Source organism: Tursiops truncatus, chromosome 6 (genome assembly GCF_011762595.2).
Source record: "Tursiops truncatus isolate mTurTru1 chromosome 6, mTurTru1.mat.Y, whole genome shotgun sequence".
NCBI classification, from domain to species: Eukaryota; Metazoa; Chordata; class Mammalia; order Artiodactyla; family Delphinidae; genus Tursiops; species Tursiops truncatus.
This window is the reverse complement of record NC_047039.1, coordinates 40,444,237-40,464,867: the sequence shown is the minus strand read 5'-3', so window position 1 is coordinate 40,464,867 and position 20,631 is coordinate 40,444,237. Positions and strand designations below refer to the sequence as shown.

General features: G+C 43.1%; 2 protein-coding genes across 4 annotated transcripts in view; one reads left to right on the top strand and one right to left on the bottom strand.

Annotated features, from left to right (window-relative positions):
* Positions 1-20,631, bottom strand: part of MOB3B (MOB kinase activator 3B) — a 293,520-nt gene that overhangs the window by 272,298 nt on the left and 591 nt on the right. The window contains exon 1 of one of the 3 annotated variants that reach the window (XM_073806059.1): positions 20,359-20,575. The exons of the other annotated variants lie outside the window; for them this stretch is intronic. The gene's annotated coding sequence lies outside the window, so the exon portion shown is untranslated. Of the gene's footprint in view, positions 1-20,358; positions 20,576-20,631 lie in introns of those variants that run through there. 3 annotated transcript variants of the gene reach the window in all.
* Positions 15,812-16,435, top strand: IFNK (interferon kappa). Its single transcript, XM_033858009.2, has one exon. The coding sequence runs from the start codon at positions 15,812-15,814 to the stop codon at positions 16,433-16,435; it is 624 nt and encodes a 207-aa protein (XP_033713900.1).

Sequence of the window (20,631 nt, the reverse complement as noted above, 5' to 3'; positions counted from 1 at the left end):
AAAATTCAAAAATTAAAAAAAAAATCTAAGTCTACACAATCAAAACTGTCGAGTGACTAATACAAATGTCTTTAGTTTTTTGGGTTTTTAAAAAATTTTTATTTATTTTATTTTTGGCTGTGTTGGGTCTTCGTTGCTGCACGCAGGCTTTTCTCTGGTTGCAGTGAGCGGGGGCTACTCTTCATTGTGGTGCACGGGCTTCTCATTGCAGTGGCTTCTCTTCTTGCAGAGCACAGGCTCTTGGTGCCCAGGCTTCAGTAGTTGCGGCACGTGGGCTCAGTAGTTGTGGCTCGCAGGCTCTAGAGTGCAGGCTCAGTAGTTGTGGCTCACAAGCTTAGCTGCTCTGTGACATGTGGGATCTTCCTGGGCCAGGGCTTGAACCCGTGTCCCCTGCATTGGCATGCGGATTCCCAACCACTGTGCCACCAGGGAAGCCCTTCAGCTTTCTTAATGTTCATTATTCACATAAAAGATACATTTATTCATCCAATTAAAAATACATATACACACACACTAAGAGATATTGAGTTTTGTAGTTCTAATGCCAAGCCTTAATATCAATATATATTTGCTACACACAGGCAGGCAGGAAGGAAGGAAGGAAGCGGGGATAATTTCTAGTTCCCCCAATTTAAAGAAACATCAAATAAAATTATCAGCCCAATAAATTTATGAAACACCTTTTAGTGACAATATGTACTTTATTAATACCTTTATCCTCCCTTCAATGGGATTTTAACACATCTTGTGAAAAGAATAAACATGAAAATTTCAAGTGACTTACTTGAGGACAGCAAGAAGTTTATGTAATAATAGAAAAAGAAAAGGGAGAAGAAAACAAAAAATGAGGGGCAAAAAGCATTTTACAATATAAAAGATATGAGTTTTTCATACTCCTGTTTAAAACGAAAGAAACCACTGGGGTTATGATGCGATCATTGTCACTGTCTATGTTGCCTAATAAAAGAGTAATCTTATAATCCTCCACAGATACAATGTTTCACTGGAATTTGGGCATTAGATTTACATATTTTCTAGTATTATCTTCTTCTTTTTTTTTTTTTTTTTTTTGCAGTACGCGGACCTTTCACTGTAGTGGCCTCTTCCGTTGCGGAGCACAGGCTCTGGATGTGCAGGCTCAGTGGCCATGGCTCACGGGCCCAGCCACTCCGCGGCATGTGGGATCTTCCCGGACCAGGGCACGAACCCGTGTCCCCTGCGTCGGCAGGCGGACTCTCAACCACTGCGCCACCAGGGAAGCCCGTATTATCTTCTTTTTATGCCCAATTTAAATCACAAAGTACATTCCCCTAAACACTGGCTCCTCAGGATATTAATAAGTGTGACATATTTTTTTTAAGTACGTGGTCAAATAAGTTTGTTATGCCATGGGTTAAACAAGCTTAACAGGTGTCTTGCTGTAAGACTGTAGAGACTTTTAATATGCTCATGTACACTGTGAGTCTACATTGAACATACAAAGTTTCCTAAATTTCTTGAACCACAGTACTTCTTGTAAAATTAGTGTTTCATGGAACCAACTTTGGGAAAACAGATTTGAGTCCTTTCTGCACCTGAAGATGCTGTGTTGAAATTGCTCCAGCCCGTCTTCTAACAGCAGGATGCTCTGGGCCGACGCAGAGCCTGTCTCTGCATCAGGACCCCTCTAGCTGACTTGAGCTAGGAGCCTAGCTTGCTTGGTGCAGCCCCAGGACGCTCGTCATAGTCTGCTTCTCTGCGGAGACCCTGCCGGGCCCCAGCTCTCGCCCCTTCTCACAGGGCCAGCAGCGCTTTTCCCTCCCTCTGTCACAGAAGCCAGAAGTGCATTCCAGCCACACCCTAGAATCATACTTGCCTGGTCTTCCACGTCCAGTCAAGTTGCAGGGACTCATAAACAGCATCCAGAATCTACACTGACCACATGGAGAGGGAAAAGGTCTTGCCCTCCACAGGCAGGAAAAGGGACCCGAGTGTGTTCGACTTATTTTGTCAGAAGTCAGGAGCCTTGCAAAGTCTTTTCTCAAAGAAGCCTTTAAGACGTTAAGGCTATGACAAATTTTCTTCTCTATTAAAAAAAAGAAAGAGGGCTTCCCTGGTGGCGCAGTGGTTGAGAGTCTGTCTGCCGATGCAGGGGACACGGGTTTGTGGCCCGGTCCAGGAAGATCCCACATGCCGCGGAGTGCGCTCCGCAACGGGAGAGGCCACGACAGTGAGAGGCCCGCATACCGCAAAAAAAAAAAGAAAGAAAGAAAGAAAGAAAAACATGATATACTCAAGACACTTATTTTCACTTAAATACAGTCTAACAGAAAATCAGGCAGACCTTAGTTTTGTGTGGCCCTTGCCAATTATGTAACTTTTTGTAGCGTGGGTTCCTCAAAACTATAAAATGGGATCCTGTTGGATTCTTTTGATGTTAAAATGAAATAATGTATGCAAACACGGTAATACCATGCTTGATGGATGGTTAATGCCCAGTGTAGTGTTAGCTGTGGATAGTACTGAAGGATTGTCTTCTACATGTTGGCCCCCATGGGAAATAAGCTCCATTTGCTTTTTTTTTTTTTTGGCTGCATTGGGTCTTCGTTGCTGAGTGCGGGCTTTCTCTAGTTGAGGCAAGCGGGGGCTACTCTTCATTGTGGTGCATGGGCTTCTCATTGCAGTGGCTTCTCTTGTTGCAAAGCACGGGCTCTAGGTGAGCAGGCTCGGTAGTTGTGGCACATGGGCTTAGCTGCTCCGCAGCATGTGGGATCTTCCTGGACCAGGGCTCGAACCCGTGTCCCCTGCATTGGCAGGTGGAATCTTAACCACTGCGCCACCAGGGAAGCCCTGTTTTTTTTTTAAAAAAAGCAAATGACAGTATCTTTCTACAAAAATAGATTTCTTGTAAGGAAAGCATGCTTTTTTTAAAGACACAAATTAATCATTTTTCTTCTTCTTTGTATAAGCCTTAGGGGAAAAAATGAAAATCTTCTATTTCAACAGTACTTCTTCTACTCTTCAGAAAATAAATAAATAAATAAATAAATAAATAAATAAAAATAGAATAATAAAATAGAAAAATAGAAAATAAAAAATAGAAAATAAATAAAAAAATAAATAACAGATTAGAATCTCTTTCTTAACTTCAGAATTGTATGATTATATTGATTATATTCCATTATGATTTGACTCTAGATAGTAATCCATGATTTAAATTGATCATGAAACACATGATTTTATCTAAAAATGTTAAAACGTACAGGGATATGTATTTGTTTTGTGTATCAAGGGACACTCAGAAACTTAAGCCTCAAGCTAAACCTGCGAAATTCAAGCTTCAATCCCAACCCAGGTCTAATTAAGTAAATTATTTATTTTGTTGTCTGAAGTATAAGGGACTTACCCTAGTTTAAGGCCATCCAGTTAAAGATGTAATGCCAAATGAGATTACTTACTGGTTATCAAAAACCTACCGGTGTTATTTCAGTAAGGACCTTATAATGGCGTTTCTGGAAAACGGCCTTTGGTGATCACAGATGTTAGCCTGGACCCAAATACCTCATAAGCAGCTTCTCTCAAATCATCTTATTCTCTGGAAAGATGAATGGCGTTTCTGGAAAATGGCCTTTGGTGATCACAGATGTTAGCCTGGACCCAAATACCTCATAAGCAGCTTCTCTCAAATCATCTTATTCTCTGGAAAGATGAATGGCGTTTCTGGAAAATGGCCTTTGGTGATCACAGATGTTAGCCTGGACCCAGATACCTCATAAGCAGCTTCTCTCAAATCATCTTTTCTCTCCATCTCCACTGCTTCTACCTTTATTCGGCCACCACAACTCTCACCCAGCCTGCTAAAATATCTACTCTCCACCCGGGTTCCCTGCTTCCATTCTTGCCCCTTCTCCAAACTGCTCCCAACAAGGAGGCCCCAGAGTGATCTCTTTAAAGCACAAGTCATATGACACCACTCTCTTGCTTAAAATTCTTTCATGTGTCTTCACTAGTCTTAGAATAAAATTGGAACTCCATCATGGCCTGCCATGTCCTACCCAATCCCAACATATCCTAGGACCAACCTCCCCACTCCCTTCACTCCAACACAACCAGTCTCCTCTGTGTTCCTTGAATATCCCAAGCTCTTTCCCATGAGAGCTTTTGAACCTCCTGTTCTCACTGCCTGAAATGCTCTCCCCTCCAGCTCTTTACATTGCTGATTTTTCCTCACCCTTCAAGTCTCAATTCAGTCATCACCTCCCCAGTTACCCTCTTACCCTGTTTATTTCCTTCATAACACTTATAACACCCTGAAATTTTATTCTTTATTGTCTGAAAATCTGGACACTCTATGAGGACACGAACCGCTTCACCTCTTTTTCTTTTTTACTATCTTGTTTCAGTCATCTTATCCTCAAAGATGAATAGATGGATGGGTGGATGAATGGATGGATGGATGAAATTATAGGCAATAGATAATTACAGCATGCTTTGTCCCATGGACCATTCATGAGAAACTGTTTTATCACATTTGGCAATGAGCATTACTGCACTCTCCCAATGGGGATGGGTATAGGGCAATGCCAATTTCTGCTCTCTTAACGGTATCACTCCTGGAAATACAAAGTTTTAGCTCTGAGACCACCCATATGTGAGTTCTTTTCTTAAATAAAAAATGCTTGAGTTTGCAAAATTAATAGTCCCAAGAGGATGTCTTAACGTTTAATTATCTATAATATTTGGGGACACAAGGCTGTCTTCACTTTGAATGTTAAGCTATCCAACTTACGAAGAAGCTCTTTCAGGAGAGAAAAAAGTCCCCGCAATGCAGAGTAAAAACCACAGGCTGCTTGCTTGGATTCCCACATCCAGAACGAGCTCCCTGAGAGGAGTGCAGCAAACCAAGCCCACGACCATGTGGAAGCCCAGCGCACACTTCACTTTTGTTTATGGCACTGGGTCAATCTGACAAAATAGTTGTTTTCCCAGTTCTGACTAAATGGAGGAGAGTCAGGCCTGGAAATAGTTTTCCCCAAAGTTCCTCTGTACATATAATAGGAATTGGATCTGGGCAGGGACTCTGGAAATGTCAGGGCAGTCTCTCCACACTGAATGCCCTGAGAATGCCAACATGTGTGACTATCCTTTTCCGTCCTTTGAGCCCTGATGAAGAAACACTGTCCCAATCCAGAACTAATGAACTCCTTCTGCAGCTCAACATGAGAAAACTCAACAAGCCCCTGCAGAAAGCCTGCAAGAACTGTGGCCTGGCAATGTGACATCTGCCTACACGGAGGGAGGTTACAAGACTCAGCCCTGCAATACACGTGGTGGTGATGGTGGTGATGGTCACTCCCGTAAGGAAGTTGCTGGGGTCTTTGCCCAGGATGTCCCACAGCATTCTCTTCCAGAAGGCCTGCAGGACAACTTCCCCCCAGGACTCAGTATCAAGAAAAGCTTTGCTTCTACTGAGGATTTAGCTTTGTTTCTAGTTTGTTTTATCTTTTGGATACTGTGGTTACTTTAACAGGTCTTCTTTCCCCTTTGCTTCTAGAAAGCCCAGGGACAGATTTGCAACTCTCTGCCATAATGACACTAGACAAGCATGCTTATGTTCAGACTGTACCCCTGATTTCATCTTGTTTTCTTGCTCTTGTTTTCTCTCAACTCTAATTTCTTTAACCATTTTTCTTTTTTTTTTTTTTTTTGCTGTACGCGGGCCTCTCACCGTTGTGTCCTCTCCTGTTGCGGAGCACAGGCTCCGGACGCGCAGGCCCAGCGGCCATGGCTCACGGGCCCAGCCGCTCCGCGGCATGTGGGATCTTCCCAGACCGGGGCACGAACCCGCATCCCCTGCATCGGCAGGCGGACTCTCAACCACTGCGCTACCAGGGAAGCCCTAACCATTTTTATTCTCTTGTATTATATATATTTATAAGCTGCTTCAAATCCTTGTGGGAATGAAATACATACAGACGGTGGATTTTACACCAAAACTTTTACAACCCTAGACCTCGTAAAAATACAGTGTGGCCTCAGACAGACCTGGGTTTGAAACCTAATTCTGTGGATTTCTAGATATGTGATCTCAGGCAAGTCATCTAATACTTCCAAGCTTCCATTTCCTCCTCTTTAAAATAAGGGTAATAATACCTACATTGTGTAGTGGCTATGAGAATTAAAGGTAAATTATATAAAGAGTTGGTACTTAGTAACTGCTACATAAATAGTTTCCTTTATTATTATTAATAACTATGCAGACTGTTACCGAAGAATACCTAAAGGCAACGTCTGGAAGACATAGGGACAGACAAAAACATGGTGAATGTCATGGGACTATGGAGGCAGACACTGGAGTGATGCTTCTCCAAGACATGGAACACCAAGGATTTCCAGCAACAACCAGAAGCTAGAAGAAGCAGGGAAAGATTTGTCCCTAGAATGTTTGGAGGGAACCCGGCCCTGATGACACTTTGATCTTGGACTTCTAGACTCCAGAACTATTAGAGAATAAATTTCTGTGTTGTAAGCACATTGTTGTTTTGTTTGTTTGTTTTTTTGTTTTGGGGATTTTTTTGGCCACACCACGCAGCACGTGGGATCTTAGTTCCCTGACCAGGGATCCAACCTGTGCTTCTTGCAGTGGAAGTGTGGAGTCTTAACCACTGGGCTGCCAGGGACATCCCAGCCACGTTGTTCCTGGAAATTTACTACAGCAGTCCTAGGAAACGAATACATTCTCCAACTCCTGTAGCCCCAAATGGCAGAAGTGAAAAAACCAAGCCAACTTTCAACGCAGTTGACATCTGCCGAGAACTTACAGATACACACCTGGCAAGTTCCATGGGGGCATATGCTAGAAAAGAACAAAGGGGGGAAAGCGGGAGGGAGAGGCTTTGGTTTCAGGCTTAAATGAATGAATTCCCCTCTCTGAGCTTCAAGTATCTCATCTATAAGATGGGGTTAGGTCTAGATTAATGATGGCAAATACAGTTGAGTTGAGAATGGCTGTCTTAGAGAGCCATTATGAGGAATTATCTAGGTAGAGAGGCAGATAAAGAGTCAAAATACTCCATCCTCATTCTCCTCATGCCTCTGTGACCATCCTCTTCAGTTTCTCCTTCCACTGCCCACTCTTTAAATGCAGGCTATGCTTAGGGTTCTGAAATTGGCTCACACTTCTTTTTGCACTCTACATGTCCTCTTTAGACAGACAGACCCATTGATTCATATGGTCTTAATTATCACCCACAGCTTCTAGTGATAATTTCAAATCCCTCTCTCCCACCTGGATCAGTCTCCAGCCCTCATCCAGACCCATATATCCAACTGCCGAATGGACATCTCCACTTGGCCATCCCATAGACAACTCAAAGTAACCCATCTATAACAGAACCCATCAGTTGTTCCCCCGTAAGCCTGCTCTTTCTCCCATATGCTACCTCTTAGTTGGTGGTACCACTGTATACCTAGCTAAAAAAACGGGGCTTCACCCTGGTCTATTTCCTCTTTCTCCCCCTCCCACTCCAAATCAGTCACCAAGACCTGCCAGTCTTACCTCCTAGATAATTCTCTTCCTCTCCATACCAACTATCACCATGCTAATTCAAACTCCCACCAGCCTTTGCCCTTCAAGACTCAGCTCAGAACAACAAGGTCCTACTGTACAGCACAGGGAACTATATTCAATATCCTATTATAAACCATAATGGAAAAGAATATGAAAAAGAATGCCTATATATATGTACAATTGAAGCACTTTGCTGTACAGTAGAAATTAACACAACATTGTAAATCAACTACAGTTCAATAAAATAAGTTTTAAAAAAGACTCAGCTCAGATATCACTGCCTCCAGGAATCTCTGCAAGGACAGGGACTATATATGTCTTTTCTACTCCTGTACTCCTGGAATTTAGCATTGTCTTTACACTCTAGGCAACAGATAATGATGATGATAACGATGCTAACTATCATATTGACCGCTTACTATGTACCAGGCACTGTTATTAGCAATTTACATCTCCACAACCACCCTTTGGGGTAGGTACCCTTATTATCCCTATTTACATATGAAGTTCAGGAAGTTTAAATGACTTGCTCAAAGTTACACAGTTCTACCAAGAGGTAGAGTTATTGAACCGATCTCATACAGTATACTCAGAAGATAAAATAGTGACACACGTACTTAATTGTTCAATAAATATTTATTAAGCATATGCTATGTGCTAAGCACTGGAGATATGATGGAAAACAAAGAAAATAAGTAAATGAGTCCAGAAATAAATTTCAGACATGGGGGAAACCTCTCAGGAAACCCATTCCAGGTTTCTCTAGGGCAACCACTTTAGTCCTGAACTGACCTAGGAATCTGGGAAGCCTAACAGTCTTTATTTGCAGAATTCTAAGTAACTTTGTAGAAATATTAGGGGTGTCAGACAACTCAGGGTTTCCTCCTTCGCTAACTAATACCTCCCTCACAGAGCCAAAAAGCCCTTGTGAAGTACCAGAAAGAGCTTGAGTTATAGCATCCTTGTCTGACTTCAAATCAGAGAAAGCCTCCAGAATCCCCTTTCTTATGGCTGCCGGAGGGCATCTCCTCTCAGTGGAAGCAGAGCGAAGGGAGCTCTCTGCTTACTAATTAAAGACTTACAGTGATGGCCTTGAGGCCAGAGGACCTGGGTCTCAGTCTGACTTTGCCCCCAAGTATCACTCTGACCTTGGGCAAGTCACTTTACCCCTCTGACCTCAAGAGTCTATCTCTCAGTGTCCTTCCAACCCTGCATTCTATGATATAGAGTCTGCACTTCACAGGCTACCTAGGGGCAAGGGTGTTGTCAGGAAGAAAAGAGGCCCCTCCCCACTGCCCATAGCTCTAGTAGATTATTCCAAACACTATCCTCAAACCCAGGCATTGCTCAGACCAAAAAAAAACCCTAAAATTTGGGGCATGTGAATCTTCTGTCAGTCAAAGAAAAGCCCACTCGGGACTTCGCTGGTGGCGCAGTGGATAAGACTCTGCACTCCCAATGCAGGGCCTGGGTTTGATCCCTGTTCAGGGAACTAGATCCCACGTGCATGCCGCAACTAAGGAGCCCACATGCTGCAACTAAGGAGCCCACCTGCTGCAACCAAGCCCCAGCGCAACCAAATAAATAATAAAAATTAAAAAAAGAAAAAGAAAAGTCCACTTAAATTTTTCCATAATAATACCTTTCTTTGCTCTTCATAAATGTCAGGAAACCTTATGACCACATTCAAACTGATAGTTATTAAAAGAAGCCACAGTCCTCATCTCTGCCACGGCAATTCCTTTCAAAATATTTATCCAAGGGCTTCCCTGGTGGCGCAGTGGTTGAGAGTCCGCCTGCCGATGCAGGGGACACGGGTTCGTGCCCCGGTCCGGGAGGATCCCACATGCCGCGGAGCGGCTGCGCCCATGAGCCATGGCCGCTGAGCCTGCGCGTCCGGAGCCTGTGCTCCGCAACGGGGGAGGCCACAACAGTGAGAGGCCCGCGGACCGCAAAAAAAAAAAAAAGAAAAAGAAAAAAAAATTTATCCAAGACAAGACGACATCTCTGTCCATCACTCACTCCACTCTTGTTGTTTTTCCAGACTACAGGCACACTCAGATATGGTCTGGGAAGAAATCCACATCTACTCAGTGGGTAAAGGGGAGCGTTATTCTGGTAGGTGACCTCGCTCATCTGAAATGCTTACCACCATCTCAGAAGTGAAAGCCCCATTAGGGTTCAAACGGACCAAGAGAAACAACAGTGGAATAGGATTCAGATGGAAGCCGTTCTGATAAACCCCAAACTGAGGGTAGGTTTTACTGATGGTGCATATTTATTCACTTACATACTTATTCCACCACGTTAAATCTCTATTTATCTGGGGTCATTTTCTAAAAGGTAAAATTATTCCTGTGTAGGAAGTTACTATGTGCATAATCTGAAGCTGGGCTATAAAAGCGAAGCAGGGGTAAGTCTGTCCACTGAGCCTTCAAAAGGGTGATATAAAATGACAGTTACCAGGAGCAATTAATACAGAGAAGGGGCAATATTCAGAGGAGCGGGGGAAGGGATGATTTTGGAAGCGCTCAGTTCTTTCAGCACAGGTTAATACCCGAACTTGAGAACCATAAAAAACAAATCACACGGCCTTCTTTTATTCAACAAACATTTGATGTCTTTATGTAAGAGGTGCCAAGTATACAAAACTGAGTAAGACACACGTCTTGTCTGGAGGGGAGGATGTATGAGTTAACCAATCAACACAGACCTGGGACTTCCCTGGAGGTCCAGTGGGTAAGACTCCACGCTCCCACTGCAGCGGGCGCAGGTTCGATCCCTGGTCGGCGAACTATATCCCACACGCGTGCGATCACCAAGAAGTCCACATGCCGCAACTAAACATGCCGCAACAAAGATGCCACGTGCCGCAACTAAGACCCAGCACAGTCAAAATAAATACATATTTTTAAAAGAACAACTAGAACTACGTGATACCACCAGAGTAGAGGTACGATGGTGCTCATGACCTAACCAGCCTCGGGGAATCCCAAAGACAAAAGCAATGGAAGTAGGAGGGGACACTGAACGAATGCTTGAGCTGCCATCTACCATTCTGTGAACTTCTCAAGTTTCCCCAGCACCTGAATTTGTCCTCCCCGTATCTCTACACCAGAAGAACTAAACCACCAAATAACTTCCCTGTCACTGAGACATGGCTTCATTATCTTCCCTTGATCATCCAACAAATAACTATTGAGCACCTACTATGTGCAGGGTGTTGTGAAAGGCACCTGAATCTGTCTGATCCAGGTCTGATGAGCCATTTATACTGGGCTTCACATTCACAAAGGGTTTATAACATAGATTTTTCAAATGATATCCAAATGATATCATATATACAGTCACAGGAATACACTTCCAGGCTTGAACTTCAAAGCATATCACAATTTTTATAACCCTGTTTCGGCAATTTTTAAAAAATACATACAAGTCCCCCTACTCCCATGCCACGTATCACCCATGGAAGTGGTCCAGATGTCTCTGCATCTCTGTGAGCCCTGTGGGCATTCAAGAACGAGCAGCAAACAAGCCAGTTGTTGGACATGCGCTCACAGAAATTAGTGTTTAGTGGGGAGACAGATATCAAGTAAGGACATACCAAACTGATAACTGTTGTTACCGCAGGGGAGGAGAGAGGCATGACGGGAGGCAGAGCTGGCAAGCAAAGCTTTCACTTTATCTGAAATGTTTAAATTTTTACTATATGGACACATATCCACGTATTACTTGTGTAGTCACTATAAATTTCTATATCAGGTACGTCATTAAAAGAAGAACAACCAAGTAAAGGGACTAGAGGACCAGGGAAGAGGGGACCCCAATATGGGAGGCAGTGGGAATAAGTGAAACACCCAGTTATTAGAGCTTCAGGGTTGGTCTGGGCTAAAAGAGCTGCACATGACTTTGTGGTGACCACTGTCTGCACGCCATATGGAAAGCACTGACAGGTATGGACACAAGGTTTCCCATCTCTGAGCTCCTTCCCGGGCTCAATCATCTTCTGACCCCACAAACAGAATGACTGACTTTCATGCCCTTAGTCACATGGATGACCCACATGTTACTCTCACCCTGGTTCAAAACTTGCCTTTTCCCGGAGAGCTATCAATCTTAACCATACGATGCCAAATGTCTGTGAGCTGAGTCACGGCTATCTTGTCTAGACTGAAATGTCTCATCTCCATTTTGTCAAACAAGTTGCGTCTTGCCCATTACTGTTAACCATGTCATCCACATGTCAAATTCACACAGTTCCACTGACAACAGGGCAGCCCCTGCTAATCAGCTTTCCCCCTGAGGAAAGTGTGACCACATAGAAATGATCGAGAGAAATGAGAGCAGCTACCATGTTAGCATGTGAAAATATAGCCCACAGTTTCAGACAGGGCAGCTGTGACAGACAAATTCTGGAATAAAAACGATTCCTTACACTGCCATTCTTTTCACCTTTCTAATTATATTTTGAGATAGAGTCAGATGGCATGGCTTTTACAGAACAGAGGCATGACCAATACTGATCATGCAATAATGCTTCTGATCACAACAATTATGTGAGAGAGTACGTGTGTGTGCTATTCTGTCTCAGTGTGGCAGGTACCCTCTTCGGACTGTGCACAGTTGTTAGGGATGTGTGCACAAGTAAAACCAGCACAGAGAAACACAATCGAATGCCCTCCTGCATAAGGTGGACAGCTAGCAGAGGAAAAGCTTCCTGCAGAGGCCTTCATGTCTGAGTTCTGCTGTAAGAGGTCAATGGGAGCCGGCATGGTGGACAGGGTTGCCAGATAAAATACGGGACGCCCCATTAAATTGGAATTTTAGATTAAAAAATTAATGATATTTAGTAAAGGTGCATTCCAAACATTGCATGGGTCTTCCATATTGTTGTTTGCTAAATCAAGCAATTCTAATGGTGGAAGAGGGGACAACAGGCATGTCCATCATCTTTCCTTTTTCGTCATGAATATGGTACATGAGGAATGAGGTACACGCTATAGGGAGGACCTATGAATTACTCCTGTACCTAAGACACTCAGAACATACCTACTTCTCCAACCGTGGACTCCTTGAGATCAGGGACTATACCTTATCCCTCCTTCTTCAAGACCTAGCCCAGGGATTGGCATGCGGTAGACGCTAAAAATAGTTTTGAATAAATGAGGATACAATATGGAATGACAATAGAGGGAGGGAATATGGGGTGAGGGGGATAAGATGACAAAACTGTACATGGCAGAAAATACAGGGACCTTCAAGACGGTTGACAATGGCCAAATCTCCAGCCACCTCCATCACCCACAGGCAGAACCTCTTAGCACAGAAGGTCAACTGAACAATCTCTTTGCTTGGTTAGTACGTTTGAACTGTCTCAAGCACGAACTATGCTAAGCACCCTGGGTGGGTGGAGGTGGGGGGCACACAAAACTGGGAGATCAACACTTACACAATTATTTACTTTACAAAGCCAGAATTAAGGAGGACAAAGTACTGTAGAAGCCCAAAGAGGAACAAGCAGTTCTGACTGCGACAATTCAAAAAGCTTTAGGTATAAGAAGTTAAGTGAGGTATGTAAGAAGGTCTGGCCCTCAGAAGAGATTTGCATTTTATAAACTCTGTGTGTGTACGTATGTGCAATAATAAATATATGTATTATATATATATATACATAAACCTATATTCTTTATATGCAAAGTTGTAACAATACTACACTGAACTCCCACGTAGTCTATATTATTCATATCAACTGAATTAGAACTGAATCTCAGAGAAAATTCACATCTCCTTTTTAAAGTACCCTAGAACGGAAATGTTTACATAAATAAAGTAGCATTGATCCTGCTGCAGACGTATAATATCTCTTTTTTTCAATATATTTTGTTGAAAAATAGTTTACCTTATTAAATAAGAAATACTTGCTGCCTATAGAAAACTTTAAAAGTCTAGGTAAATAAAAATACAAAACTAAAAATCACCCGTTATTTTTCTAGTCAGAGATAATGACTCAATATCTGTAGCATATATACTTCTAGATTTCTTCTGTACATATATGCATATGTTTATATTTAACAAATAAGACTATATACTACCACGTAAACTTGTTTTTAAGCTACGAAGTGTATCCATCCGAGTAACCAAATATATTCCCACAACATAATTTTTAATGCTTGCACAGATGTCTTCTACAGATGGTTTACTTAACCAAGTACCTACTGCTGAACATTTAAATTGTTTTCAGTTTTTTGCTGTGATGAACTTCCTGACAGCTAAGTCCTTAAAAGACATCCACCATTATTTCTTGGAGATAAACTCCTAGAGGGAGAATTGCTGAGTCAAAGATTATGTACGTTTTTAAGGCTTTTGATACACGGCACCACCTTGCTATCCAGGAAGTTTGTGTCAATTTATATTCCTGTGTAAAAGGGCCCATTCTCCTAATTATTTTTCTAAGTTAGTCATCCCACAAAATATCTCTGTGAAATCAGAATTTATACAGAGAGAACACATAGAGTAACATTATGTAGCAGGTTTTCTTCTCATAGTAAACCAGTCCAAAAAGCCAGGATTTTAAGAAGTCTCACTTGTCTACAATTAGCCTTTGGTGTAGCCAGCTAGTTTAAACACAAACATTTTAAGCAATTTTGCAGTCCAAGTCTGCCATATTTATGGAACGGTGGTTGCTTACCATTCTAAAATGATTTTATTGAAAATTAATGCATTTCTTTTTTTAAGGTGGTAATTAAAGCTAACCTTATTTAATGACATCCCATTTCACATTCCTGGAGAAAGAAATTTTCTTTGACCATAACCAGAAGAAGGTTATCTGGTCAAACAGGGTGAAAACCATAAGTGGTGGACAGCCATTATTACCACAGTAATACTGATCCAGGTGGGAATTAGCTTGGCTAAAATGGGTGATCACCTACTCATATACCTCCTCAAAAACAAACAGGAACAAACAAAAAAAAATTTTCCAGCATGCAGAACCTCTAAACAAGAAGGAAAGACAGCTAAGTTAAAGTTCTAAAATACTGTCTAAACCATATCTAAAAGTTAAAAAAAAAAATGCATGATACTACAAGAGAGAAGTTAATGAGGCAGAAAAATATTCCCCAATATACAACCCTCTGGAGAACTTCTAAGAAAGAGATCAGATCATACAAAATGCTATGCAGGGGTGGTAAGCACTGGTTCAGGTTTAACTAAAGGACAGGACAGTTGGAGAGTTTCAACATTTCCTAATGGCAACAGAAAACTAAGCTGGCCTAGTCTGTTCTGTGATAAGTGCCATGCTCAACGACCCACTCTGTTTTTCATCTTTTTTGAGGCCCAGAAAAGTCAAATAAAAAGAGAAAATATCCAAACATAGAAGTTTAATTTAAGGACTTCCCTGGTAGCGCAGGGGATAAGAATCCGCCTGCCAATGCAGGGGACAGGGGCTCGAGCTCTGGTCCGGAAAGATCCCACAGGCCGCGAAGCAGCTAAGCCCTTGCGCCACAACTACTGATCCTGCGCTCTAGAGCCTGCAAGCCACAACTACTGAGCCCATGTGCCGCAACTACTGAAGCCTGCACGTCTAGAGCCCATGCTCCGCAACAAGAGAAGCCACCGCAAGGAGAAGCCCAGGTACTGCAACGAAGATCCAATGTGGCCAAAAATAAAAATTAATTAATTAATTATTTTTTAAAAAGCTTAATTTATCAAGATTAGAAACAACCTAACCTATGTTATGTTCCAGTGGTCTTGCAATCAAATAATCATAGTTATTTTGTCAACGTCTATGATTAACTCAATGAGAGAAGATGTTCGGCTACAGGGTCAGGTAAAAATATTTCCTTGGAGGATTGCTCGCTCTTATGTAATAGTGTTAGGTAAGTAAGTGTATAGAGTCCCAGTTTTCAGTTCTTTCTGAAACAGTCTGCATCAGGCTGGTTCTGATGATTCTATAGTACTGGGATGGATCACCCAGGCACCTAAGATAACACAATGATAATGCTTTGCTCACTTCTCTGAAAGAAAGAAAAAAAAAAAAAAGATTGCATTTCCAAAGTCAATGTAGTCACCCAAAGTCAAAAAAAGCCTCAGAGGCAAAGGGGCTGAAACCCTGAGTACCATAAAATGACGAATGAGAAAACTCCTCCCCACTGAAGATACCCAGGTGTATAAAAGGCACACGAAGTAATACTTAAGACCTAAAACCTCACTCACTGTCAACCTTGAGTCTTGTGGATTTTTCAGCTAAGGGGGTGAGGAAAAACAATGAGCGCCGAGCCCGATGTGATTAGAAAGTGTATGTGGCCGGTGTGCCTCATGGGTCTGTTTGTCACCGGCATCCTCTCTCTGGACTGTAACTTGCTGAATGTTCACCTGAGGAGAGTCACCTGGAAAAATCTGAGCCTTCTGAGAAGGATGAGCAAGTCATTTCCTATAGAGTGTCTAAGAGAAAGCAAAGCTTTTGAGTTGCCCCAAGAGATCCTCTCACACACCCAGCCTCTGACGAGGGACATCAAGGAGGCCTTCTATGAAATGTCCAGACAGGCCTTCCACATCTTCATTCAAGACACCTTCAAATCCACTTGGGAAGAGAAACACCTGAGACAAGTCCAAATCGGACTTGATCAACAGCTGCAATACCTGGAACAATGCTTGGAAGAAGAGGAGGAAAACGAAGACATGAGAGAGGTGGCAGAGGATGAGCGGACACAGTCAGGAACTCCAGTCCCCCAGCTGAGAAACCTAGAGCTGAGGAGGTATTTCAACAGGATAGACAGGTTCCTCAAAGATAAGAAATACAGTCACTGCGCCTGGGAGATCGTCCGAGTGGAAATCAGAAGATGCTTCTACTTCTTTAATAAATTCACAGCACTACTCAGGAGGAAATAAGGTATATTCTTAGAATTCAAATTCCATTTCTCTCCAAAATCTCCTTTTCCTTCTCTTCCTCCTTCATCCTCTGTTTAAGTATTACTGTGCTATTCCAAGGCTCCCCTCGGTTGGACTGGTGGTGGTTTAGGTAATGTTCACTGTTTCTGAAGTTTGGCAGAAAGAAAGTGATGCTAACCACCTCCTGGGTGACCAAGAGTCTTGTTAGGAAGTCCTGAAGACAGTTTTAAAGGAGGATTCCCCCTCCACCTTCTACTCTCTGTTCCTCTTTCCTTTTGCTCTTTCGTACTTGCTTTGCTCTGTCTCTCACCTTTGAACTCCACCAAAACAATGGCTAGAGGACACGGATCAGAGAATATTGAAAAATGGAACACCTCAATGACTTAATCCTCTTGCTGCCAAGGTTGTTTATTCTAGGAAAGTTCAGCACGTTAAAAGAGCTTATACACGCTCCCATAGAGTTAAAACCCTTCCTGTCTCCCTACTGTTAAAAAAAAAAAAAAAAAAAATTGAAATTTCTGGCCCATTTGCTTCTCAACTTGGTTTAGTTAAAATGATACAAAGTTTGTGGCTTGGTATTTTATTATTTTAAGAGAGTGAAGATCCATGGTGATATTGGATGGTTGAATTAGATGCCTATGATTTAATGCAGAGAGCATTGTTCATTCCTAATGCATACAGTGTGATTTTTATATCTAAAGGCATGGAAAATGCTACAGAAAAGTTTAATATCTGCCTTTCATTGTTTTTTGTTTGTTTGTTTTCTGCCTGGAATGAAATGTCTACAGTCAGACTATGGAAGAATTTCAGATTGGATTTTCCCAATTAGAAAGCCACTTTCTGTCTGTTAAATCAATTTAATAATACATGACACTTTAATAAACTTTATCTTTTTGAAAGTTATTTTGTACCTAGATTACCCAGATTGTTTACTTAAATTTTCTTGTGTGGTCCTTCATCTGTATTAATTCATCTTCTAGCTGAAATGAATCTTCTCTTCCTCTCTCTCCTCTACCCCATTTCAGAACCATCTATCTTCAAGCAAGAATTAACAGCGACTGTGGCTACCCAAATGCATCAAAGAGGGTGAAATGTACCCGGTTCAGCTCTTGGAAGGCTTCTCCTGATATTACTTTAACAGCACGCTGCTAAACTGTTCAGATTCAAGATTCATCCAAGTACAGGGCTCCAACAATGTAGTCAAACTGAGAAAGTCTTATGATAAAATTGAGGCAAATTCAGTCCAAAAGTTAGAAGAAATGTTTAAAGGCACAAGAACTAGATACTGGTTATCAGTGGAAGGATCAGACAATAAAATGAGTTAGTATAATCCATTTAGAAAAAACAACTCATCAGTAGTAGTTCTAAATTTTAAAAAAGCATTACAAGCTATAAAGGAATTAGGGCATGCAAGCTACTGAGCAGAAAGTATACACTTAATATTTTCCATGAATTTCTCTAATAATGCCTTTGCATGGTCTCCCTTGTAACTCCACTGGGACCGTGTCAGTTACTTCAGCAAGTTATGGTTGCAGTCTTGCTAAATGCTTGCAATGCAAGAAGGAAGAGAATTGGCACTTCCAGTCAATAAAGATTGTCTGATTGTACTGGCAGGGGCAGGAGTCAGACAGGATGCTTTAATTACGAGCACCATTAGTCAGAAAAAGGAGAACACTCTCACTGAAAAATAGGTAAGGACACAAACTGGCACCATCACAAAGAAATACTAACAGGCGATATGAAAAAATGTTTAATCCCATTTATGATTAAATAAATTCAAAAGAAGACAATAAGATACGCCCCTCCCACCATTCTGGCAGAGATAAAAAAGAGTGATAATATAGACTATCAGTGGGGTATAGGGTATAGGGAAAAAAACTCCTGTGTATTGATGGGGAGAGGTTAAACTGGCAAAAGTTTCCTATGGGACAATATGGCATCTTAAATATCCTTAAAAAGTACATTAATTCCTTAGACCTGGCTATCCTATCTCCAGAAATTTATTCCAAGGAAATACCTGGATAAGATTGTTTAATGGAGCCTTGTTTATAATATCCCTCCTTCCTCTGTTTTAATTTTCACCTCTCTGTATTTTCTGGTTTTTTCTACAATGCTGGGGAGGGTTTTCTTTTAATTCTAAAATTAAAGAAACTGTACAAGCTTATCTTTCACTGCAATTACCCTGTTTTCCTTACTGGAGTAGACTGGGACAGACACTGCCCTTTCACTTTGTTAATGATGCCCTTAGACACTTCTTGAGCAACTCAGGTCCTTCTTGTTTTTCTCCTGCTGCTGCTGCTACTAGTTTCAAAGGAATCCTTCCTTGGGGATCACTTTCATAATGAAATCTTTGTAAAGTGCCTTCTGATGCTTCAAAGATTTTGCTTGCTTTCTTTTGTTGTTCCCACTGGTAATATTCAGAAGTCACTGGAGAAAGTGCTGTATGTGTCCACTCTCCTGACTTAGTCTCCTTTGTTCTTCTTTATTAAATGGAAGCTCAAAAGTTCTAAGTCCAGTAAAGGGAAAACTTCTGGAACTGGGCAGAGGCCAGTGTGCAGTTTCTACTTAAAATGCTTGAGTGGGTACATCGGTCACGAGTGTTCAGATGGAAGCTTCCTCCCTCCCCTGTCTTGGGGCAGGGATCAAATGGTGGAGGATAAAAAAAGGGTGTAGTTGAGTCTCCTTGGAAGGGGACTGATGGGGTGTCAATCAGACAGAAAAGGCTGACACCAGTATATGTAAGACTATGTGCAGGTATAGATTCCAACAGGTATACAGACAGTCTCCTCTCACAGTCTAACCGACTCTAGGGGCACCAGCTGGGGGCCCTGCCCTCTGAGTGTCTACTGTGCTCCGGCCCTAGCTCTTCCCCCACCCCGCCCCCGCCCCCGAGGTATAGTTGATTTACAATATTATATTAGTTTCAGGTGGTAAGTCCTAGTTCTTTAATAATCCACAGTCATTAAGAATAAGCACCATGTGTAAGCAAACAACTTGATAGGAAAGGCAGAGAAACAGGGCCACTATAATCTCACAGGCGCACTCACAGGAGAACTCTGTCTCCAGACACCGATTCACAAGGCCTGGGTATCGTGAACTCGGCCCTGGCAGCGTCTGCACTGGGTCCTCCGGGTCCGCTTTTCCTAAATCCCGAGAGGGGACCGGGACTTTACACTTGGAGCCCTGTGCGAAGACAGAACTCCAGGTTCATTCTGGAGGAAGCCACTTCACTCCTGTTTCTAGACAAAGTCTCGAGGCTTCCTAGGTTATTTGCATATCTCCATTCTCTTTAAGGCGACTCGCCTGCCCTTCAACCCTTGGAAACTCGCAGACCTCAGAGCCTTAAAGCTGTCTGCCTACCAGAAGTGCCCTGATCCCGTCCCGCCGCCTGGCAGCGGGCCGGCCACACGCCTTTAGGCGGAGATCGGAATCCACTGGAACCCAGCAAAGGACACCCAGATTGGGGCGGAACCTCGCTTCCACTCTCTGCCGAAAGAGGCACCCATCCCGACCTGCGCTCTTCGGCGCGCTGGGGATAAGACCTGAGAAATGCGCCCAGGGCCACAGGCACCCGAGGAGGCGGGGAAGGAACAACTTTCCCTCCGCCCTCTAACCGCAAGGCCCGGGTGGGGCGGCCCCGCTGGGGTCGGGCTCCTCTCCTTCCCCAGGCGGGCTCCCGGGCGCGAGCTGGCCGGGTGGCTGGTGTGGAGGCGGGGGGAGGAGGACCCGAGGGGCTTCCTTGTCTCCCGAGCCCCGCCAGATGTGAGAAAGGCAAACAATAGGGGAAACGCGGAGAAACAAAAGGCTATTCGCCACGGTCTCAATTGGCTCTGTCGCGTGGTCCCTGCGGGGCGGACGTCTGGGAGGGGTCAGGAAGGTGGGTGAAGGGGGATATTGAGGAGTTTGGGGTCTCTGGTACTTACTTGCCAGGCGCCGGGAGTCGGCCCTTTACCCTTCCAGGGGGGTCCAAAGGCAGGGAGGGGCAATTAAAGGAAAGTTGAAGGGTTTCCACCTTCTTCCTCAGTGCAGGGAAAGGGAGGGGCTGGGATTCCAGATATTTGACAGTTGTTGGCCCAGGGGTTCGGCAGGATTTGTACGTACTTTTCACACCCTCTCCCTCCAAAAGGCAACCACAGTCCCCGGGGCGACCTCGCCGATGGAGCGGAGTCCCCCTTCGCAGACCCGAGCCGAGCCTC